This window comes from Bufo bufo, chromosome 1 (genome assembly GCF_905171765.1).
Source record: "Bufo bufo chromosome 1, aBufBuf1.1, whole genome shotgun sequence".
Taxonomy (NCBI): domain Eukaryota; kingdom Metazoa; phylum Chordata; class Amphibia; order Anura; family Bufonidae; genus Bufo; species Bufo bufo.
In genome coordinates this window covers 842,269,271-842,293,692 of record NC_053389.1, presented here as the reverse complement: position 1 = coordinate 842,293,692, position 24,422 = coordinate 842,269,271, and the positions used below count along the sequence as shown (strand labels likewise).

The window sequence follows — 24,422 nt, the reverse complement described above, 5'->3', positions numbered from 1 at the left end:
CAGACTATAGCTACTAGAGAGGGGTCGTTGATCCAGGGAGTTATTCTGATTGCATGATTGGAGTCGGGAAGAAATTTTTTATTCCCCTAAAGTGGAGAAAATTGGCTTCTACCTCACAGGGTTTTTTGCCTTCCTCTGGATCAACTTGCAGGATAACAGGCCGAACTGGATGGACAAATGTCTTTTTTCGGCCTTATGTACTATGTTACTATGTTAGATCAGTACAAGAGAGGGGTGTAGTATCATGGAGGACAGGTCAGTACAAGAGAGGGGTGTAGTATCATCCTGGAGGACAGATCAGTACAAGAGAGGGGTGTAGTATCATCCTGGAGGACAGATCAGTACAAGAGAGGGGTGTAGTATCATCCTGGAGGACAGATCAGTACAAGAGAGGGGTGTAGTATCATCCTGGAGGACAGATCAGTACAAGAGAGGGGTGTAGTATCATCATGGAGGACAGATCAGTACAAGAGAGGGGTGTAGTATCATCATGGAGGACAGATCAGTACAAGAGAGGGGTGTAGTATCCTGGAGGACAGGTCAGTACAAGAGAGGGGTGTAGTATCATCCTGGAGGAGGACAGATCAGTACAAGAGAGGGGTGTAGTATCATGGAGGACAGATCAGTACAAGAGAGGGGTGTAGTATCATGGAGGACAGGTCAGTACAAGAGAGGGGTGTAGTATCATCCTGGAGGAGGACAGATCAGTACAAGAGAGGGGTGTAGTATCATGGAGGACAGATCAGTACAAGAGAGGGGTGTAGTATCATGGAGGACAGGTCAGTACAAGAGAGGGGTGTAGTATCATCCTGGAGGACAGATCAGTACAAGAGAGGGGTGTAGTATCATCCTGGAGGACAGATCAGTACAAGAGAGGGGTGTAGTATCATCATGGACAGATCAGTACAAGAGAGGGGTGTAGTATCATCATGGAGGAGGACAGATCAGTACAAGAGAGGGGTGTAGTATCATCATGGAGGACAGATCAGTACAAGAGAGGGGTGTAGTATCCTGGAGGACAGATCAGTACAAGAGAGGGGTGTAGTATCCTGGAGGACAGGTCAGTACAAGAGAGGGGTGTAGTATCATCCTGGAGGAGGACAGGTCAGTACAAGAGAGGGGTGTAGTATCATCCTGGAGGACAGATCAGTACAAGAGAGGGGTGTAGTATCATCCTGGAGGACAGATCAGTACAAGAGAGGGGTGTAGTATCATCCTGGAGGAGGACAGGTCAGCACAAGAGAGGGGTGTAGTATCATCATGGAGGACAGATCAGTACAAGAGAGGGGTGTAGTATCATGGAGGAGGACAGATCAGTACAAGAGAGGGGTGTAGTATCATCATGGAGGACAGATCAGTACAAGAGAGGGGTGTAGTATCATCATGGAGGAGGACAGATCAGTACAAGAGGGGTGTAGTATCATCATGGAGGACAGATCAGTACAAGAGAGGGGTGTAGTATCATCATGGAGGAGGACAGGTCAGCACAAGAGAGGGGTGTAGTATCATCATGGAGGACAGATCAGTACAAGAGAGGGGTGTAGTATCATCATGGAGGAGGACAGGTCAGCACAAGAGAGGGGTGTAGTATCATCCTGGAGGACAGATCAGTACAAGAGAGGGGTGTAGTATCATCATGGAGGAGGACAGATCAGTACAAGAGAGGGGTGTAGTATCATCATGGAGGAGGACAGGTCAGTACAAGAGAGAGGTGTAGTATCATCCTGGAGGACAGATCAGTACAAGAGAGGGGTGTAGTATCATCATGGAGGAGGACAGATCAGTACAAGAGAGGGGTGTAGTATCATCATGGAGGAGGACAGATCAGTACAAGAGGGGTGTAGTATCATCCTGGAGGACAGATCAGTACAAGAGGGGTGTAGTATCATCCTGGAGGACAGATCAGTACAAGAGAGGGGTGTAGTATCATCCTGGAGGACAGATCAGTACAAGAGAGGGGTGTAGTATCATCCTGGAGGACAGATCAGTACAAGAGAGGGGTGTAGTATCATCCTGGAGGAGGACAGATCAGTACAAGAGAGGGGTGTAGTATCCTGGAGAATAATAGGTTAATAGATTTTGGGAGGTTAGTGTTCGGGGCTTGTACTCACTCAGCCAGCAGACACACACAGCTCTGCTCAGCGACATGTCGGACTCCTCTCAGCAGCGCTCACCTCTCTACTCAGTCTGGATTTCACCTGGTGGCTTTGAATAAGCAATCAGCAGCAGGTGGCCGGGTAAGCAAATGAAGCCCGAGCCCGCACCTGCCCCGATTAACACCTGGCCTCCGACAGAAGCGCCCCCCCCCCTCCCCCCCCTACCAAACATTCACAACCGGGCAGTAACTTATCAGCATCTACAAACAATCCATGACTACCACCACCATCATCCTCCACACAGAGGTCCCATCCTCTGCCTTCCCCACCTCACTCCTGGCCAATATCCATGATTCCTGCCATCATCCTCCACACAGGGGCCCCATCCCCATGAAATCTGGGCCCAGAAATACAGCAGAAAACCAGACACAGATGTAATTAAAGGTTACATTTTATTTTAAAAAAAACAAAAAAACAATACAATTGGCAGTGATGGTTAGAAAAGCGGGGTGCAGGGAGTATTAGGGGGAACAGTGGAAGAGCTTGGATTCTTGTCACTCAGAGTCCTGCTCATCTTTTACCAGCAGCTTCTTCCCTTTTTTGGGTTTGATATCATCCCGACATTTCCTACATTTCAGGGTCCTGCAGAGGGGAAAGGACAGTGAGGTCTCCAGGTCACCAGCATATCACAGGCAAGATCAGACCATCAGTATGGAGAAGAACCAGAGGACAGAGAGGTCTCCAGCACATGACAGGTGAGATCAGACCATCAGTACGGAAAAGAACCAGAGGACAGAGGTCTCCAGGTCACCAGCATATCACAGGTGAGATCAGACCATCAGTATGGAGAAGAACCAGAGGACAGAGAGGTCACCAGCATATGACAGGTGAGATCAGACCATCAGTACGGAAAAGAACCAGAGGACAGAGGTCTCCAGGTCACCAGCATATGACAGGTGAGATCAGACCATCAGTACGGAAAAGAACCAGAGGACAGAGGTCTCCAGGTCACCAGCATATGACAAGTGAGATCAGACCATCAGTACGGAGAAGAACCAGAGGACAGAGGTCTCCAGGTCACCAGCATATGACAAGTGAGATCAGACCATCAGTACGGAGAAGAACCAGAGGACAGAGGTCTCCAGGTCACCAGCATATGACAGGTGAGATCAGACCATCAGTACGGAGAAGAACCAGAGGACAGAGGTCTCCAGGTCACCAGCATATCACAGGTGAGATCAGACCATCAGTATGGAGAAGAACCAGCGGTCTCTGGGTCACCAGCACATGACAGGTGAGATCAGACCATCAGTACGGAGAAGAACCAGAGGACAGAGGTCTCCAGGTCACCAGCATATCACAGGTGAGATCAGACCATCAGTATGGAGAAGAACCAGCGGTCTCTGGGTCACCAGCACATGACAGGTGAGATCAGACCATCAGTACGGAGAAGAACCAGAGGACAGTAAGGTCTCCCGGTCACACTACCCGCATGAACACATCCTTTTACTCACAGTATCTGCTGATCGACCTTGTCCTGTAGCTCCAGGGCATCATTTATCTTCTTCAGCATCTCGTAGCGCTCACGACCCTTCACCTACAGACACAGAAGCAGAATTGGGAACATGACAGACCAGGTGCAACATGGACAGACACATGGACACGATTTTACCTGGAGGGTGAAGGTCTCCTCTTCATTAAGATCCTTCTTCTTCTTGGGAAGAGCAGCATCCGAAACAGGCGAGCCCTGCACAGCTGAAATCAGATAATTGTGATGTGTCAGTTGACATCACCCCCACCAGCCAGGCACCATGTCCACCCTGCTTTACTCCCCCACCTCTCTTCAAACTGGTCTTCAGCTCCTTCTTCAAGCAATTTTCCTCCTCTGTCCTGCGATCTCTTCCAGGACAAGCACAGATACGAACCTCAAAGCAGCGACGTCCCAGGAGGTAGCCCCTTAAAGAGAGAAGGTTACCCTGTAAGTCGGGAGATTACCATGAATAACACAGATTGAGGAAAATAAGACCAGAGGAAGCAAAAGACACCAAGATGACGACGACGACCGGGAGCTGCGGGGATACAGGAGAGCCACCAAGAAGATGGCCGGGAGCTGCAGGGATACCAGAGAGCCACCAAGAAGATGGCCGGGAGCTGCAGGGATACCAGAGAGCCACCAAGAAGATGGCCGGGAGCTGCAGGGATACCAGAGAGCCACCAAGAAGATGGCCGGGAGCTGCAGGGATACCAGAGAGCCACCAAGAAGATGGCCGGGAGCTGCAGGGATACCAGAGAGCCACCAAGAAGATGGCCGGGAGCTGCAGGGATACCAGAGAGCCACCAAGAAGATGGCCGGGAGCTGCAGGGATACCAGAGAGCCACCAAGAAGATGGCCGGGAGCTGCAGGGATACCAGAGAGCCACCAAGAAGATGGCCGGGAGCTGCAGGGATACCAGAGAGCCACCAAGAAGATGGCCGGGAGCTGCAGGGATACCAGAGAGCCACCAAGAAGATGGCCGGGAGCTGCAGGGATACCAGAGAGCAACCAAGATGATGGCCGGGAGCTGCAGGGATACCAGAGAGCCACCAAGATGATGGCCGGGAGCTGCAGGGATACCAGAGAAAGCAGGAGAGCCACCAAGATGATGGCCGGGAGCTGCAGGGATACCAGAGAAAGCAGGAGAGCCACCAAGATGATGGCCGGGAGCTGCAGGGATACCAGAGAAAGCAGGAGAGCCACCAAGATGATGGCCGGGAGCTGCAGGGATACCAGAGAAAGCAGGAGAGCCACCAAGATGATGGCCGGGAGCTGCGGGGATACAGGAGAGCCACCAAGAAGATGGCCGGGAGCTGCAGGGATAAGGGAGAGCCACCAAGAAGATGGCCGGGAGCTGCGGGGATACAGGAGAGCCACCAAGAAGATGGCCGGGAGCTGCGGGGATACAGGAGAGCCACCAAGAAGATGGCCGGGAGCTGCGGGGATACAGGAGAGCCACCAAGAAGATGGCCGGGAGCTGCGGGGATACAGGAGAGCCACCAAGAAGATGGCCGGGAGCTGCGGGGATACAGGAGAGCCACCAAGAAGATGGCCGGGAGCTGCGGGGATACAGGAGAGCCACCAAGAAGATGGCCGGGAGCTGCAGGGATACAGGAGAGCCACCAAGAAGATGGCCGGGAGCTGCGGGGATACAGGGGATACAGGAGAGCCACCAAGAAGATGGCCGGGAGCTGCAGGGATACAGGAGAGCCACCAAGAAGATGGCCGGGAGCTGCGGGGATACCACGTGTGGAATATCCACTGCAGGGAGCTGCTCACACATTGGCTACTTACTCTTTAGACTCCAATGTAATGATGGTCATGATTGCCCGCCGGTTCATGCCGCCCATACAGGAACTGTTACACATGTAGTTCAGGAGGAGAACCGTGAACTCACAGCCCACCTGTGGACGGGGAGAGCAGTGGGTCAGTACACAACGTGGTGGCGGAAGAGGTCAGTGCCCTCTGCAGAAGCGGTCCGTACCTGTGGCTCCTCATATGACACGCAGACACTGTGCCGCCCATTGGTGTCCTCCGCGTAACACGCCCGAGAGTTGCCTTCTACACGGATCAGGTGATTTCTGGGAGCAGAGTCTGAAGAGAAGCCAAATATTGTGAGCGCACTGCGACATTCAGCACGGCCCACCCCTCATATATACACAGCACCCCTATATATCTGCACGGCCCACCCCTCATATATACACAGCACCGCTATACATCAGCACGGCCCACCCCTCATATACACACACAGCACCGCTATATATCTGCACGGCCCACCCCTCATATATACACACACAGCACCCCTATATATCTGCACGGCCCACCCCTCATATATACACACACAGCACCCCTATATATCTGCACGGCCCACCCCTCATATATACACACACAGCACCCCTATATATCTGCACGGCCCACCCCTCATATATACACACACACAGCACCCCTATACATCTGCACGGCCCACCCCTCATATATACACACAGCACCCCTATACATCTGCACGGCCCACCCCTCATATATACACACAGCACCCCTATATATCTGCACGGCCCACCCCTCATATATACACACAGCACCCCTATACATCTGCACGGCCCACCCCTCATATATACACACAGCACCCCTATATATCTGCACGGCCCACCCCTCATATACACACAGCACCCCTATATATCTGCACGGCCCACCCCTCATATATACACACAGCACCCCTATATATCTGCACGGCCCACCCCTCATACCGTCATCTACACCGAGCACCCCTATATATCTGCACAGCCCACTCCTCATATATACACAGCACCCCTATATATCTGCACGGCCCACCCCTCATATATACACACAGGACCCCTATATATCTGCACGGCCCACCCCTCATATACACACAGCACCCCTATATATCTGCACGGCCCACCCCTCATACACAGCACCCCTATATATCTGCACGGCCCACCCCTCATATACACACACAGCACCCCTATATATCTGCACGGCCCACCCCTCATATACACACAGCACCCCTATATATCTGCACAGCCCACCCCTCATACCGTCATCTACACCGAGCACCCCTATATATCTGCACGGCCCACCCCTCATATATACACACAGCACCCCTATATATCTGCACGGCCCACCCCTCATATATACACAGCACCCCTATATATCTGCACGGCCCACCCCTCATATATACACACAGCACCCCTATATATCTGCACGGCCCACCCCTCATATATACACAGCACCCCTATATATCTGCACGGCCCACCCCTCATATATACACACAGCACCCCTATATATCTGCACGGCCCACCCCTCATATATACACACAGCACCCCTATATATCTGCACGGCCCACCTCATATACACACAGCACCCCTATACATCAGCACGGCCCACCCCTCATATATACACAGCACCCCTATATATCTGCACGGCCCACCCCTCATATATACACAGCACCCCTATATATCTGCACGGCCCACCCCTCATATACACACAGCACCGCTATACATCAGCACGGCCCACCCCTCATATATACACAGCACCCCTATATATCTGCACGGCCCACCCCTCATACCGTCATCTACACCGAGCACCCCTATATATCTGCACGGCCCACCCCTCATACACAGCACCCCTATATATCTGCACGGCCCACCCCTCATATATACACACAGCACCCCTATATATCTGCACGGCCCACCCCTCATACACAGCACCCCTATATATCTGCACGGCCCACCCCTCATATACACACAGCACCCCTATACATCTGCACGGCCCACCCCTCATATATACACACAGCACCCCTATACATCTGCACGGCCCACCCCTCAAATATATACACACAGCACCCCTATATATCTGCACGGCCCACCCCTCATATATACACACAGCACCCCTATATATCTGCACGGCCCACCCCTCATATATACACAGCACCCCTATATATCTGCACGGCCCACCCCTCATATATACACAGCACCCCTATATATCTGCACGGCCCACCCCTCATATATACACACACAGCACTCCTATATATCTGCACAGCCCACCCCTCATATATACACACAGCACCCCTATATATCTGCACGGCCCACCCCTCATATATACACACTGCACCCCTATATATCTGCACGGCCCACCCCTCATACCGTCATCTATACACAGCACAGCCCTCATACTATATATACCCCCAGCAGTGTACACAGCACAGTCCTCATACTATATATACCCCCAGCAGTGTACACAGCACAGTCCTCATACTATATATACCCCCAGTATACACAGCAGTCCTCATACTATATATACCCCCCCAGCAGTGTACACAGCACAGCCCTCATACTATATATATACACCCCCCCAGCAGTATACACAGCACAGCCCTCATACTATATATATATACCCCCCCAGCAGTGTACACAGCACAGCCTTCATACTATATATACCCCCCCAGCAGTGTACACAGCACAGCCCTCATACTATATATACCCCCAGCAGTATACACAGCACAGTCCTCATACTATATATACCCCCCAGCAGTATACACAGCACAGCCCTCATACTATATATACCCCCAGCAGTATACACAGCACAGCCCTCATACTATATATACCCCCCCAGCAGTATACACAGCACAGCCTTCATACTATATATACCCCCCCAGCAGTGTACACAGCCCTCATACTATATAGACCCCCAGTATACACAGCAGTCCTCATACTATATATACCCCCCCAGCAGTGTACACAGCACAGCCTTCATACTATATATACCCCCCCAGCAGTATACACAGCCCTCATACTATATATACCCCCAGTATACACAGCAGTCCTCATACTATATATACCCCCCCAGCAGTATACACAGCACAGCCCTCATACTATATATACCCCCAGCAGTATACACAGCACAGCCCTCATACTATATATACCCCCCCAGCAGTATACACAGCACAGCCCTCATACTATATATACCCCCCAGCAGTATACACAGCACAGCCCTCATACTATATATACCCCCAGCAGTATACACAGCACAGCCCTCATACTATATATACCCCCCAGCAGTGTACACAGCACAGCCTTCATACTATATATACCCCCCAGCAGTATACACAGCACAGTCCCCATACTATATATACCCCCCCAGCAGTGTACACAGCACAGCCCTCATACTATATATACCCCCAGTATACACAGCACAGCCCTCATACTATATATACCCCCCAGCAGTGTACACAGCACAGCCCTCATACTATATATACCCCCAGCAGTGTACACAGCACAGTCCCCATACTATATATACCCCCCCAGCAGTGTACACAGCACAGCCCTCATACTATATATACCCCCAGTATACACAGCAGTCCTCATACTATATATACCCCCCCAGCAGTGTACACAGCACAGCCCTCATACTATATATACCCCCAGCAGTATACACAGCACAGCCCTCATACTATATATATATACCCCCCCAGCAGTGTACACAGCACAGCCTTCATACTATATATACCCCCCCAGCAGTGTACACAGCACAGCCCTCATACTATATATACCCCCAGCAGTATACACAGCACAGTCCTCATACTATATATACCCCCCCAGCAGTGTACACAGCACAGCCTTCATACTATATATACCCCCCCAGCAGTGTACACAGCACAGCCCTCATACTATATATACCCCCAGCAGTATACACAGCACAGCCCTCATACTATATATACCCCCCCAGTATACACAGCACAGCCCTCATACTATATATACCCCCAGCAGTATACACAGCACAGCCCTCATACTATATATATACCCCCCCAGCAGTATACACAGCACAGCCTTCATACTATATATACCCCCCCAGCAGTGTACACAGCACAGCCCTCATACTATATATACCCCCAGCAGTATACACAGCACAGCCCTCATACTATATATACCCCCAGCAGTATACACAGCACAGCCCTCATACTATATACCCCCCCAGCAGTATACACAGCACAGCCCTCATACTATATATATACCCCCCCAGCAGTATACACAGCACAGCCTTCATACTATATATACCCCCCCAGCAGTGTACACAGCACAGCCTTCATACTATATATACCCCCAGCAGTGTACACAGCACAGCCCTCATACTATATATACCCCCAGCAGTGTACACAGCACAGTCCTCATACTATATATACCCCCAGTATACACAGCAGTCCTCATACTATATATACCCCCCCAGCAGTGTACACAGCACAGCCCTCATACTATATATACCCCCCCAGCAGTGTACACAGCACAGCCTTCATACTATATATACCCCCAGCAGTGTACACAGCACAGCCCTCATACTATATATACCCCCAGCAGTGTACACAGCACAGTCCTCATACTATATATACCCCCAGTATACACAGCAGTCCTCATACTATATATACCCCCCCAGCAGTGTACACAGCACAGCCCTCATACTATATATATACACCCCCCCAGCAGTATACACAGCACAGCCCTCATACTATATATATATACCCCCCCAGCAGTGTACACAGCACAGCCTTCATACTATATATACCCCCCCAGCAGTGTACACAGCACAGTCCTCATACTACACTGCTCAAAATAAAGGGAACACAAAAATACCACATCCTAGATCTGAGTTAATTAAATATTCTTCTGAAATACTTTGTTCTTTACATAGTTGAATGTGCTGACAACAAAATCACACAAAAATTTAAAAATGGAAATCACATTTTTCAACCCATGGAGGTCTGGATTTGGAGTCACACTCAAAATTAAAGTGGAAAAACACACTACAGGCTGACCCAACTTTGATGTAATGTCCTTAAAACAAGTCAAAATGAGGCTCAGTAGTGTGTGTGGCCTCCACGTGCCTGTATGACCTCCCTACAACGCCTGTGTGCATGCTCCTGATGAGGTGGCGGACGGTCTCCTGAGGGATCTCCTCCCAGACCTGGACTAAAGCATCTGCCAACTCCTGGACAGTCTGTGGTGCAACGTGACGTTGGTGGATAGAGCGAGACATGATGTCCCAGATGTGCTCAGTTGGATTCAGGTCTGGGGAACGGGCGGGCCAGTCCATACCATCAATGCCTTCGTCTTGCAGGAACTGCTGACACACTCCAGCCACATGAGGTCTAGCATTGTCTTGCATTAGGAGGAACCCAGGGCCAACCGCACCAGCATATGGTCTCACAAGGGGTCTGAGGATCTCATCTCGGTACCTAATGGCAGTCAGGCTACCTCTGGCGAGCACATGGAGGGCTGTGCGGCCCTCCAAAGAAATGCCACCCCACACCATTACTGACCCAATGCCAAACCGGTCATGCTGGAGGATGTTGCAGGCAGCAGAACGTTCTCCACTGCGTCTCCAGACTCTGTCACATGTGCTCAGTGTGAACCTGCTTTCATCTGGGAAGAGCACAAGGCGCCAGTGGCGAATTTGCCAATCTTGGTGTTCTCTGGCAAATGCCAAACGTCCTGCACGGTGTTGGGGTGTAGGCACAACCCCCACCTGTGGACGTCGGGCCCTCATATCACCCTCATGGAGTCTGTTTCTGACCGTTTGAGCAGACACATGCACATTTGTGGCCTGCTGGAGGTCATTTTGCAGGGCTCTGGCAGTGCTCCTCCTGTTCCTCCTTGCACAAAGGCGGAGGTAGCGGTCCTGCTGCTGGGTTGTTGCCCTCCTACGGCCTCCTCCATGTCTCCTGATGTACTGGCCTGTCTCCTGGTAGCGCCTCCATGCTCTGGACACTACGCTGACAGACACAGCAAACCTTCTTGCCGCAGCTCGCATTGATGTGCCATCCTGGATAAGCTGCACTACCTGAGCCACTTGTGTGGGTTGTAGACTCCGTCTCATGAAAGCACCGCCAGCATTCAAAAGTGACCAAAACATCAGCCAGGAAGCATAGGAACTGAGAAGTGGTCTGTGGTCACCACCTGCAGAACCACTCCTTTATTGGGGGTGTCTTGCTAATTGCCTATAATTTCCACCTGTTGTCTATCCCATGTGAGATTGATTGTCACTCAGTGTTGCTTCCTAAGTGGACAGTTTGATTTCACAGAAGTGCGATTGACTTGGAGTTACATTGTGTTGTTTAAGTGTTCCCTTTATTTTTTTGAGCAGTGTATATATATACCCCCAGCAGTATACACAGCACAGCCCTCATACTATATATATATACCCCCAGTGTACACAGCACAGTCCTCATACTATATATATACCCCCAGTGTACACAGCACAGCCTTCATACTATATATACCCCCCAGTGTACACAGCACAGTCCTCATACTATATATACCCCCAGTATACACAGCACAGTCCTCATACTATATATACCCCCAGTATACACAGCACAGTCCTCATACTATATATACCCCCAGTATACACAGCACAGTCCTCATACTATATATACCCCCAGTATACACAGCACAGTCCTCATACTATATATATATACCCCCACAGTGTACACAGCACAGTCCTCATACTATATATATATACCCCCACAGTGTACACAGCACAGTCCTCATACTATATATATACCCCCACAGTGTACACAGCAGTCCTCATACTATATATATATATATATATATACCCCCACAGTGTACACAGCACAGTCCTCATACTATATATACCCCCCCAGTATACACAGCACAGCCCTCATACTATATATATCCCCCCAGTATACACAGCACAGCCCTCATACTATATATACCCCCAGTATACACAGCACAGCCCTCATACTATATATACCCCCACAGTGTACACAGCACAGTCCTCATACTATATATACCCCCCAGTATACACAGCACAGCCCTCATACTATATATATCCCCCCAGTATACACAGCACAGCCCTCATACTATATATACCCCCAGTATACACAGCACAGCCCTCATACTATATATACCCCCACAGTGTACACAGCACAGTCCTCATACTATATATACCCCCAGCAGTAAACACAGCACAGTCCTCATACTATATATACCCCCAGTATACACAGCACAGTCCTCATACTATATATACCCCCCACAGTGTACACAGCACAGTCCTCATACTATATATACCCCCCAGCAGTATACACAGCGCAGCCCTCATACTATATATACACCCCCCAGTATACACAGCGCAGCCCTCATACTATATATACCCCAGTATACACAGCACAGCCCTCATACTATATATACCCCCAGTGTACACAGCGCAGCCCTCATACTATATATACCCCAGTATACACAGCACAGCCCTCATACTATATATACACCCCCCAGTATACACAGCACAGTCCTCATACTATATATATACCCCCACAGTATACACAGCACAGTCCTCATACTATATATACACCCCCCAGTATACACAGCACAGTCCTCATACTATATATATACCCCCACAGTATACACAGCACAGTCCTCATACTATATATACACCCCCCAGTATACACAGCACAGCCCTCATACTATATATACCCCCAGTGTACACAGCACAGTCCTCATACTATATATACCCCCAGCAGTAAACACAGCACAGTCCTCATACTATATATACACCCCCCAGTATACACAGCGCAGCCCTCATACTATATATATATATATATATATACCCCCAGTGTACACAGCACAGTCCTCATACTATATATATACCCCCACAGTATACACAGCACAGTCCTCATACTATATATACACCCCCCAGTATACACAGCACAGTCCTCATACTATATATATACCCCCACAGTATACACAGCACAGTCCTCATACTATATATACCCCCAGTATACACAGCACAGCCCTCATACTATATATACCCCCAGTGTACACAGCGCAGCCCTCATACTATATATACCCCAGTATACACAGCACAGCCCTCATACTATATATACACCCCCCAGTATACACAGCACAGTCCTCATACTATATATATACCCCCACAGTATACACAGCACAGTCCTCATACTATATATACACCCCCCAGTATCACAGCACAGTCCTCATACTATATATATACCCCCAGTATACACAGCGCAGCACCCACGTGCCCCGCTGGCACTCACCGTCTCCAGGCTCCAGGCTTCTCTCGTGGTGGGGGCAGCGTCTGACAACCTCGGCCACATGTTCTGACTTCTTGTAAACGGCCACAGCGCGCAGCACGGAGCCCCCGGGGGGAGCGTTGGGCACCCGGATGAGGACGGGGCAGGTCTTGGCCGACTGGCAGAAGAGCTTGTTGAGGACAGGAGAGTACTGAAAGGAGAGGGGCGAGCGGATGAGTCCAGGGAGGGGCTGGGCAGACGAGTCCGGACATGTCCATACTCACTGTGCAGGTGACGGACTTGGCCGTCCCATTCTGCTGGAACTCCAGGCTTAAGCCATGAAGGCCCGGGTAGTCTTCAGTGGAAGGGACGGCCGAGTGGGGGGCTGGGACGAAGGTACTGCTCACCCCCCCCTCCTGTAAGGCAGACATGACGGGCGGCAGCGGGTACTCAAAGTCCTGGAAGACAAAACCCAGCAAGATGAAGGTCCTAGAAAAACTGAAGAGAGGCGCGAGGCGGGCAATAATGGAGGCACTAGCGACACGCCCTCCGCCCAAAGCACGCCCCGGACACACATGGGCGACACCTGAGAAGGACCACTCACCAGGAGGTTCTCCTCCGCACAGCTGACCCCCGCAATATTATCCGCCGGCAACCTGAAAGACAAGGAAAGCGGATGACAGCGTGCGCAGCTCTGCCCCTCCCCCTACACGGCGATATGGCGGCACTCCTGGGCAGCTGGGCTCCGCTGTAATACCACAGCCAAACTGGGGACAGCGAGGGCGCTGCCACAGGAGTGAGGACGACATGCTTTACTGATCAGGGACTCACAGGCTCCAGAGGTCCTCAAAGGTCTCCTGACTCAGAGGGGGCTCCATAGCGCCCTCGCTTGGGGGGTCCATTGGTGGCAGAAAACTGTGGAGGACAGAACATCATAAACAGTGGGAGACACCAGTAAGAATACACAGCGGAGGAGATTCGGGCTCCTCCACACCACCGCTGCCGTATTGCGGATGAGCGATACACGGGCCCCGTTCCGTCAGCATCATGGATGTGTACTCATTCACTTCAACGGGGCCGCAAACCCAGAGGAGCGGAACAGAAGACTACGGAGCGCCAACATGGGGTTCTGGTCCGTACCTCCAGTCCATAGAACTTGCTCTATCTTTTTGCGGAATGGACGAATGCAGACCGACTGGATTCATCGCGGCGGCCGTACGGAGGTTGTCCGTGCATTGGGGACCGCAAATTGCTGCCCAACGACGGCCGTGTGAATGAGCCCCGAGACTGGACACCAGTAAGACATCCACAGAGGAGGACATCAGACTGGTGTGAGGTGGAGCGCACACACAGTATACGGGCTCCCCCCCCGGAGGGCGCACACACAGTATACGGGCTCCCCCCCCGGAGGGCGCACACACAGTATACGGGCTCCCCCCCCGGAGGGCGCACACACAGTATACGGGCTCCCCCCCCGGAGGGCGCACACACAGTATACGGGCTCCCCCCCCGGAGGGCGCACACACAGTATACGGGCTCCCCCCCCGGAGGGCGCACACACAGTATACGGGCTCCCCCCCCGGAGGGCGCACACACAGTATACGGGCTCCCCCCCCGGAGGGCGCACACACAGTATACGGGCTCCCCCCCCGGAGGGCGCACACACAGTATACGGGCTCCCCCCCCGGAGGGCGCACACACAGTATACGGGCTCCCCCCCCGGAGGGCGCACACACAGTATACGGGCTCCCCCCCCGGAGGGCGCACACACAGTATACGGGCTCCCCCCCCGGAGGGCGCACACACAGTATACGGGCTCCCCCCCCGGAGGGCGCACACACAGTATACGGGCTCCCCCCCCGGAGGGCGCACACACAGTATACGGGCTCCCCCCCCGGAGGGCGCACACACAGTATACGGGCTCCCCCCCCGGAGGGCGCACACACAGTATACGGGCTCCCCCCCCGGAGGGCGCACACACAGTATACGGGCTCCCCCCCCGGAGGGCGCACACACAGTATACGGGCTCCCCCCCCGGAGGGCGCACACACAGTATACGGGCTCCCCCCCCGGAGGGCGCACACACAGTATACGGGCTCCCCCCCCGGAGGGCGCACACACAGTATACGGGCTCCCCCCCCGGAGGGCGCACACACAGTATACGGGCCCCCCCCCCGGAGGGCGCACACACAGTATACGGGCTCCCCCCCCGGAGGGCGCACACACAGTATACGGGCTCCCCCCCCGGAGGGCGCACACACAGTATACGGGCTCCCCCCCCGGAGGGCGCACACACAGTATACGGGCTCCCCCCCCGGAGGGCGCACACACAGTATACGGGCTCCCCCCCCGGAGGGCGCACACACAGTATACGGGCTCCCCCCCCGGAGGGCGCACACACAGTATACGGGCTCCCCCCCCGGAGGGCGCACACACAGTATACGGGCTCCCCCCCCGGAGGGCGCACACACAGTATACGGGCTCCCCCCCCGGAGGGCGCACACACAGTATACGGGCTCCCCCCCCGGAGGGCGCACACACAGTATACGGGCTCCCCCCCCGGAGGGCGCACACACAGTATACGGGCTCCCCCCCCGGAGGGCGCACACACAGTATACGGGCTCCCCCCCCGGAGGGCGCACACACAGTATACGGGCTCCCCCCCCGGAGGGCGCACACACAGTATACGGGCTCCCCCCCCGGAGGGCGCACACACAGTATACGGGCTCCCCCCCCGGAGGGCGCACACACAGTATACGGGCTCCCCCCCCGGAGGGCGCACACACAGTATACGGGCTCCCCCCCCGGAGGGCGCACACACAGTATACGGGCTCCCCCCCCGGAGGGCGCACACACAGTATACGGGCTCCCCCCCCGGAGGGCGCACACACAGTATACGGGCTCCCCCCCCGGAGGGCGCACACACAGTATACGGGCTCCCCCCCCGGAGGGCGCACACACAGTATACGGGCTCCCCCCCCGGAGGGCGCACACACAGTATACGGGCTCCCCCCCCGGAGGGCGCACACACAGTATACGGGCTCCCCCCCCGGAGGGCGCACACACAGTATACGGGCTCCCCCCCCGGAGGGCGCACACACAGTATACGGGCTCCCCCCCCGGAGGGCGCACACACAGTATACGGGCTCCCCCCCCGGAGGGCGCACACACAGTATACGGGCTCCCCCCCCGGAGGGCGCACACACAGTATACGGGCTCCCCCCCCGGAGGGCGCACACACAGTATACGGGCTCCCCCCCCGGAGGGCGCACACACAGTATACGGGCTCCCCCCCCGGAGGGCGCACACACAGTATACGGGCTCCCCCCCCGGAGGGCGCACACACAGTATACGGGCTCCCCCCCCGGAGGGCGCACACACAGTATACGGGCTCCCCCCCCGGAGGGCGCACACACAGTATACGGGCTCCCCCCCCGGAGGGCGCACACACAGTATACGGGCTCCCCCCCCGGAGGGCGCACACACAGTATACGGGCTCCCCCCCCGGAGGGCGCACACACAGTATACGGGCTCCCCCCCCGGAGGGCGCACACACAGTATACGGGCTCCCCCCCCGGAGGGCGCACACACAGTATACGGGCTCCCCCCCCGGAGGGCGCACACACAGTATACGGGCTCCCCCCCCGGAGGGCGCACACACAGTATACGGGCTCCCCCCCCGGAGGGCGCACACACAGTATACGGGCTCCCCCCCCGGAGGGCGCACACACAGTATACGGGCTCCCCCCCCGGAGGGCGCACACACAGTATACGGGCTCCCCCCCCGGAGGGCGCACACACAGTATACGGGCTCCCCCCCCGGAGGGCGCACACACAGTATACGGGCTCCCCCCCCGGAGGGCGCACACACAGTATACGGGCTCCCCCCCCGGAGGGCGCACACACAGTATACGGGCTCCCCCCCCGGAGGGCGCACACACAGTATACGGGCTCCCCCCCCGGAGGGCGCACACACAGTATACGGGCTCCCCCCCCGGAGGGCGCACACACAGTATACGGGCTCCCCCCCCGGAGGGCGCACACACAGTATACGGGCTCCCCCCCCGGAGGGCGCACACACAGTATACGGGCTCCCCCCCCGGAGGGCGCACACACAGTATACGGGCTCCCCCCCCGGAGGGCGCACACACAGTATACGGGCTCCCCCCCCGGAGGGCGCACACACAGTATACGGGCTCCCCCCCCGGAGGGCGCACACACAGTATACGGGCTCCCCCCCCGGAGGGCGCACACACAGTATACGGGCTCCCCCCCCGGAGGGCGCACACACAGTATACGGGCTCCCCCCCCGGAGGGCGCACACACAGTATACGGGCTCCCCCCCCGGAGGGCGCACACACAGTATACGGGCTCCCCCCCCGGAGGGCGCACACACAGTATACGGGCTCCCCCCCCGGAGGGCGCACACACAGTATACGGGCTCCCCCCCCGGAGGGCGCACACACAGTATACGGGCTCCCCCCCCGGAGGGCGCACACACAGTATACGGGCTCCCCCCCCGGAGGGCGCACACACAGTATACGGGCTCCCCCCCCGGAGGGCGCACACACAGTATACGGGCTCCCCCCCCGGAGGGCGCACACACAGTATACGGGCTCCCCCCCCGGAGGGCGCACACACAGTATACGGGCTCCCCCCCCGGAGGGCGCACACACAGTATACGGGCTCCCCCCCCGGAGGGCGCACACACAGTATACGGGCTCCCCCCCCGGAGGGCGCACACACAGTATACGGGCTCCCCCCCCGGAGGGCGCACACACAGTATACGGGCTCCCCCCCCGGAGGGCGCACACACAGTATACGGGCTCCCCCCCCGGAGGGCGCACACACAGTATACGGGCTCCCCCCCCGGAGGGCGCACACACAGTATACGGGCTCCCCCCCCGGAGGGCGCACACACAGTATACGGGCTCCCCCCCCGGAGGGCGCACACACAGTATACGGGCTCCCCCCCCGGAGGGCGCACACACAGTATACGGGCTCCCCCCCCGGAGGGCGCACACACAGTATACGGGCTCCCCCCCCGGAGGGCGCACACACAGTATACGGGCTCCCCCCCCGGAGGGCGCACACACAGTATACGGGCTCCCCCCCCGGAGGGCGCACACACAGTATACGGGCTCCCCCCCCGGAGGGCGCACACACAGTATACGGGCTCCCCCCCCGGAGGGCGCACACACAGTATACGGGCTCCCCCCCCGGAGGGCGCACACACAGTATACGGGCTCCCCCCCCGGAGGGCGCACACACAGTATACGGGCTCCCCCCCCGGAGGGCGCACACACAGTATACGGGCTCCCCCCCCGGAGGGCGCACACACAGTATACGGGCTCCCCCCCCGGAGGGCGCACACACAGTATACGGGCTCCCCCCCCGGAGGGCGCACACACAGTATACGGGCTCCCCCCCCGGAGGGCGCACACACAGTATACGGGCTCCCCCCCCGGAGGGCGCACACACAGTATACGGGCTCCCCCCCCGGAGGGCGCACACACAGTATACGGGCTCCCCCCCCGGAGGGCGCACACACAGTATACGGGCTCCCCCCCCGGAGGGCGCACACACAGTATACGGGCTCCCCCCCCGGAGGGCGCACACACAGTATACGGGCTCCCCCCCCGGAGGGCGCACACACAGTATACGGGCTCCCCCCCCGGAGGGCGCACACACAGTATACGGGCTCCCCCCCCGGAGGGCGCACACACAGTATACGGGCTCCCCCCCCGGAGGGCGCACACACAGTATACGGGCTCCCCCCCCGGAGGGCGCACACACAGTATACGGGCTCCCCCCCCGGAGGGCGCACACACAGTATACGGGCTCCCCCCCCGGAGGGCGCACACACAGTATACGGGCTCCCCCCCCGGAGGGCGCACACACAGTATACGGGCTCCCCCCCCGGAGGGCGCACACACAGTATACGGGCTCCCCCCCCGGAGGGCGCACACACAGTATACGGGCTCCCCCCCCGGAGGGCGCACACACAGTATACGGGCTCCCCCCCCGGAGGGCGCACACACAGTATACGGGCTCCCCCCCCGGAGGGCGCACACACAGTATACGGGCTCCCCCCCCGGAGGGCGCACACACAGTATACGGGCTCCCCCCCCCGGAGGGCGCACACACAGTATACGGGCTCCCCCCCCGGAGGGCGCACACACAGTATACGGGCTCCCCCCCCGGAGGGCGCACACACAGTATACGGGCTCCCCCCCCGGAGGGCGCACACACAGTATACGGGCTCCCCCCCCGGAGGGCGCACACACAGTATACGGGCTCCCCCCCCGGAGGGCGCACACACAGTATACGGGCTCCCCCCCCGGAGGGCGCACACACAGTATACGGGCTCCCCCCCCGGAGGGCGCACACACAGTATACGGGCTCCCCCCCCGGAGGGCGCACACACAGTATACGGGCTCCCCCCCCGGAGGGCGCACACACAGTATACGGGCTCCCCCCCCGGAGGGCGCACACACAGTATACGGGCTCCCCCCCCGGAGGGCGCACACACAGTATACGGGCTCCCCCCCCGGAGGGCGCACACACAGTATACGGGCTCCCCCCCCGGAGGGCGCACACACAGTATACGGGCTCCCCCCCCGGAGGGCGCACACACAGTATACGGGCTCCCCCCCCGGAGGGCGCACACACAGTATACGGGCTCCCCCCCCGGAGGGCGCACACACAGTATACGGGCTCCCCCCCCGGAGGGCGCACACACAGTATACGGGCTCCCCCCCCGGAGGGCGCACACACAGTATACGGGCTCCCCCCCCGGAGGGCGCACACACAGTATACGGGCTCCCCCCCCGGAGGGCGCACACACAGTATACGGGCTCCCCCCCCGGAGGGCGCACACACAGTATACGGGCTCCCCCCCCGGAGGGCGCACACACAGTATACGGGCTCCCCCCCCGGAGGGCGCACACACAGTATACGGGCTCCCCCCCCGGAGGGCGCACACACAGTATACGGGCTCCCCCCCCGGAGGGCGCACACACAGTATACGGGCTCCCCCCCCGGAGGGCGCACACACAGTATACGGGCTCCCCCCCCGGAGGGCGCACACACAGTATACGGGCTCCCCCCCCGGAGGGCGCACACACAGTATACGGGCTCCCCCCCCCGAGGGCGCACACACAGTATACGGGCTCCCCCCCCGGAGGGCGCACACACAGTATACGGGCTCCCCCCCCGGAGGGCGCACACACAGTATACGGGCTCCCCCCCCGGAGGGCGCACACACAGTATACGGGCTCCCCCCCCGGAGGGCGCACACACAGTATACGGGCTCCCCCCCCGGAGGGCGCACACACAGTATACGGGCTCCCCCCCCGGAGGGCGCACACACAGTATACGGGCTCCCCCCCCGGAGGGCGCACACACAGTATACGGGCTCCCCCCCCGGAGGGCGCACACACAGTATACGGGCTCCCCCCCCGGAGGGCGCACACACAGTATACGGGCTCCCCCCCCGGAGGGCGCACACACAGTATACGGGCTCCCCCCCCGGAGGGCGCACACACAGTATACGGGCTCCCCCCCCGGAGGGCGCACACACAGTATACGGGCCCCCCCCCCGGAGGGCGCACACACAGTATACGGGCTCCCCCCCCGGAGGGCGCACACACAGTATACGGGCTCCCCCCCCGGAGGGCGCACACACAGTATACGGGCTCCCCCCCCGGAGGGCGCACACACAGTATACGGGCTCCCCCCCCCGAGGGCGCACACACAGTATACGGGCTCCCCCCCCGGAGGGCGCACACACAGTATACGGGCTCCCCCCCCCGAGGGCGCACACACAGTATACGGGCTCCCCCCCCGGAGGGCGCACACACAGTATACGGGCTCCCCCCCCGGAGGGCGCACACACAGTATACGGGCTCCCCCCCCGGAGGGCGCACACACAGTATACGGGCTCCCCCCCCGGAGGGCGCACACACAGTATACGGGCTCCCCCCCCGGAGGGCGCACACACAGTATACGGGCTCCCCCCCCGGAGGGCGCACACACAGTATACGGGCTCCCCCCCCGGAGGGCGCACACACAGTATACGGGCTCCCCCCCCCGGAGGGCGCACACACAGTATACGGGCTCCCCCCCCCGGAGGGCGCACACACAGTATACGGGCTCCCCCCCCGGAGGGCGCACACACAGTATACGGGCTCCCCCCCCCGGAGGGCGCACACACAGTATACGGGCTCCCCCCCCCGGAGGGCGCACACACAGTATACGGGCTCCCCCCCCGGAGGGCGCACACACAGTATACGGGCTCCCCCCCCGGAGGGCGCACACACAGTATACGGGCTCCCCCCCCGGAGGGCGCACACACAGTATACGGGCTCCCCCCCCGGAGGGCGCACACACAGTATATGGGCTCCCCCCCCCGGAGGGCGCACACACAGTATACGGGCTCCCCCCCCCGGAGGGCGCACACACAGTATACGGGCTCCCCCCCCCGGAGGGCGCACACACAGTATACGGGCTCCCCCCCCCGGAGCGCACACACAGTATACGGGCTCCCCCCCCCGGAGCGCACACACAGTATACGGGCTCCCCCCCGGAGCGCACACACAGTATACGGGCTCCCCCCCCGGAGGGCGCACACACAGTATACGGGCTCCCCCCCCGGAGGGCGCACACACAGTATACGGGCTCCCCCCCCGGAGGGCGCACACACAGTATACGGGCTCCCCCCCCGGAGGGCGCACACACAGTATACGGGCTCCCCCCCCCGGAGGGCGCACACACAGTATACGGGCTCCCCCCCCCGGAGCGCACACACAGTATACGGGCTCCCCCCCGGAGCGCACACACAGTATACGGGCTCCCCCCCGGAGCGCACACACAGTATACGGGCTCCCCCCCCGGAGGGCGCACACACAGTATACGGGCCCCCCCCCCGGAGGGCGCACACACAGTATACGGGCCCCCCCCCCGGAGGGCGCACACACAGTATACGGGCTCCCCCCCCGGAGGGCGCACACACAGTATACGGGCTCCCCCCCCGGAGGGCGCACACACAGTATACGGGCTCCCCCCCCGGAGGGCGCACACACAGTATACGGGCTCCCCCCCCGGAGGGCGCACACACAGTATACGGGCTCCCCCCCCGGAGGGCGCACACACAGTATACGGGCTCCCCCCCCCGGAGCGCACACACAGTATACGGGCTCCCCCCCCCGGAGCGCACACACAGTATACGGGCTCCCCCCCGGAGCGCACGGACAGTATACGGGCTCCCCCCCCGGAGCGCACACACAGTATACGGGCTCCCCCCCGGAGCGCACACACAGTATACGGGCTCCCCCCCGGAGGGCGCCCGTACAGTATACGGGTCACATATACGTGGGTAAGGAGGGGGGGGGGGGGTCTCACCTGTATTCGGTTCCCGGAGGCAGAGCCGCAGTCGTCCTCGTGTTGGGAATTCCCCAGCTCCCGGCATGCACCGCGCTCCCCCCGCCCACAACAAAAGCCTCAAGAACCATGTCCGGTGTTCTGCTGGAACGCAATCTATCCTGATCACTGCCGGGTCAGGGGTTTAAGTAGGCGGAGCTACAGGTGCAGGTCTCACACTCGCGACGTTTTATTGGTCAGTTCTTGTCATGAATATTAATGAAGTAACCTCAGCGTGACCGGGAGTGAGAGCAGGACATGTGAGCGGGAGTCTGGAGGCGAGCCTCTCCGGTGCGATAGTCTGCAAGGTAGGGGTGACAGGTGCGATAGTCTGCAAGGTAGAGGTGACAGGTGCGATAGTCTGCAAGGTACCGGTGACCGGTGCGATAGTCTGCAAGTGACCGGTGCGATAGTCTGCAAGTGAGCGGTGCGATAGTCTGCAAGGTAGAGGTGACAGGTGCGATAGTCTGCAAGGTAGAGGTGACCGGTGCGATAGTCTGCAAGTGACCGGTGCGATAGTCTGCAAGTGACCGGTGCGATAGTCTGCAAATGAGCGGTGCGATAGTCTGCAAGGTAGAGGTGACAGGTGCGATAGTCTGCAAGGTAGAGGTGACCGGTGCGATAGTCTGCAAGTGACCGGTGCGATAGTCTGCAAGGTGGAGGTGACAGGTGCGATAGTCTGCAAGGTAGAGGTGACCGGTGCGATAGTCTACAAAGATAAGGTGATGGAGGTGACAGGTGGGTTTGGAGCATTAGATGGACTGGTCGGTGGGTTTGGAGCATTAGATGGACCGGTCGGTGGGTTTGGAGCATTAGATCGACCGCTCGGTGGGTTTGGAGTATTAGATGGACCGATCGGTGGGTTTGGAGCATTAGATGGACCGGTCGGTGGGTTTGGAGCATTAGATGGACCGGTTGGTGGGTTTGGAGCGTTAGATGGACCAGTTGGTGGGTTTGGAGCATTAGATGGAGAGTTTGGTGGGTTTGGAGCATTAGATGGACCGGTCGGTGGGTTTGGAGCATTAGATGGAGAGTTTGGTGGGTTTGGAGCATTAGATGGACTGGTCGGTGGGTTTGGAGCATTAGATGGAGAGTTTGGTGGGTTTGGAGCATTAGATGGACCGGTCGGTGGGTTTGGAGTATTAGATGGACCGATCGGTGAGTTTGGAGTTTTAGATGGACTGGTCAGTGGGTTTGGAGCAATTGATGGACTGGTTGGTGGGTTTGGAGCATTAGATGGACCGGTCGGTGGGTTTGGAGCATTAGATGGAGAGTTTGGTGGGTTTGGAGCATTAGATGGAGAGGTTTTTGGGTTTGG

General features: G+C 57.8%; 2 protein-coding genes across 8 annotated transcripts in view; one reads left to right on the top strand and one right to left on the bottom strand.

The window, feature by feature from the left end:
• Positions 1 to 2,531: 2,531 nt before the first annotated feature.
• LOC120986731 (cellular tumor antigen p53-like) lies at positions 2,532 to 23,196 on the bottom strand. Its single transcript, XM_040415445.1, has 11 exons — positions 23,087 to 23,196; positions 14,516 to 14,599; positions 14,289 to 14,340; positions 13,969 to 14,142; positions 13,709 to 13,895; positions 5,615 to 5,724; positions 5,425 to 5,534; positions 3,934 to 4,052; positions 3,769 to 3,851; positions 3,611 to 3,693; positions 2,532 to 2,738 (listed from the first exon to the last, which is right to left on the bottom strand). The coding sequence occupies exons 1-11, from the start codon at positions 23,194 to 23,196 to the stop codon at positions 2,651 to 2,653; spliced, it is 1,200 nt and encodes a 399-aa protein (XP_040271379.1). The 3' UTR covers positions 2,532 to 2,650.
• A 79-nt stretch (positions 23,197 to 23,275) lies between these two features.
• The window catches only part of LOC120986730 (monocarboxylate transporter 13-like), a 144,714-nt gene continuing 143,567 nt past the window's right edge, over positions 23,276 to 24,422 (top strand). The window contains exons 1-2 of one of the 7 annotated variants that reach the window (XM_040415436.1): positions 23,315 to 23,397; positions 23,761 to 23,790. The gene's annotated coding sequence lies outside the window, so the exon portion shown is untranslated. The other 6 variants (XM_040415442.1, XM_040415439.1, XM_040415440.1 and 3 more) reach the window with 6 other exon arrangements.

Coding starts and splice junctions, on each gene's coding strand:
- LOC120986731 (XM_040415445.1), bottom strand. CDS start 23,196: ATGGTTCTTGAGGCTTTTGTTGTGGGCGGGGGGAGCGCGGTGCATGCC. Junction 14,600..23,086: donor CCTCCGGGAACCGAATACAG/GTGAGACCCCCC, acceptor TGTCCTCCACAG/TTTTCTGCCACCAATGGACC. Junction 13,896..13,968: donor CCAAGTCCGTCACCTGCACA/GTGAGTATGGAC, acceptor CTCTCCTTTCAG/TACTCTCCTGTCCTCAACAA.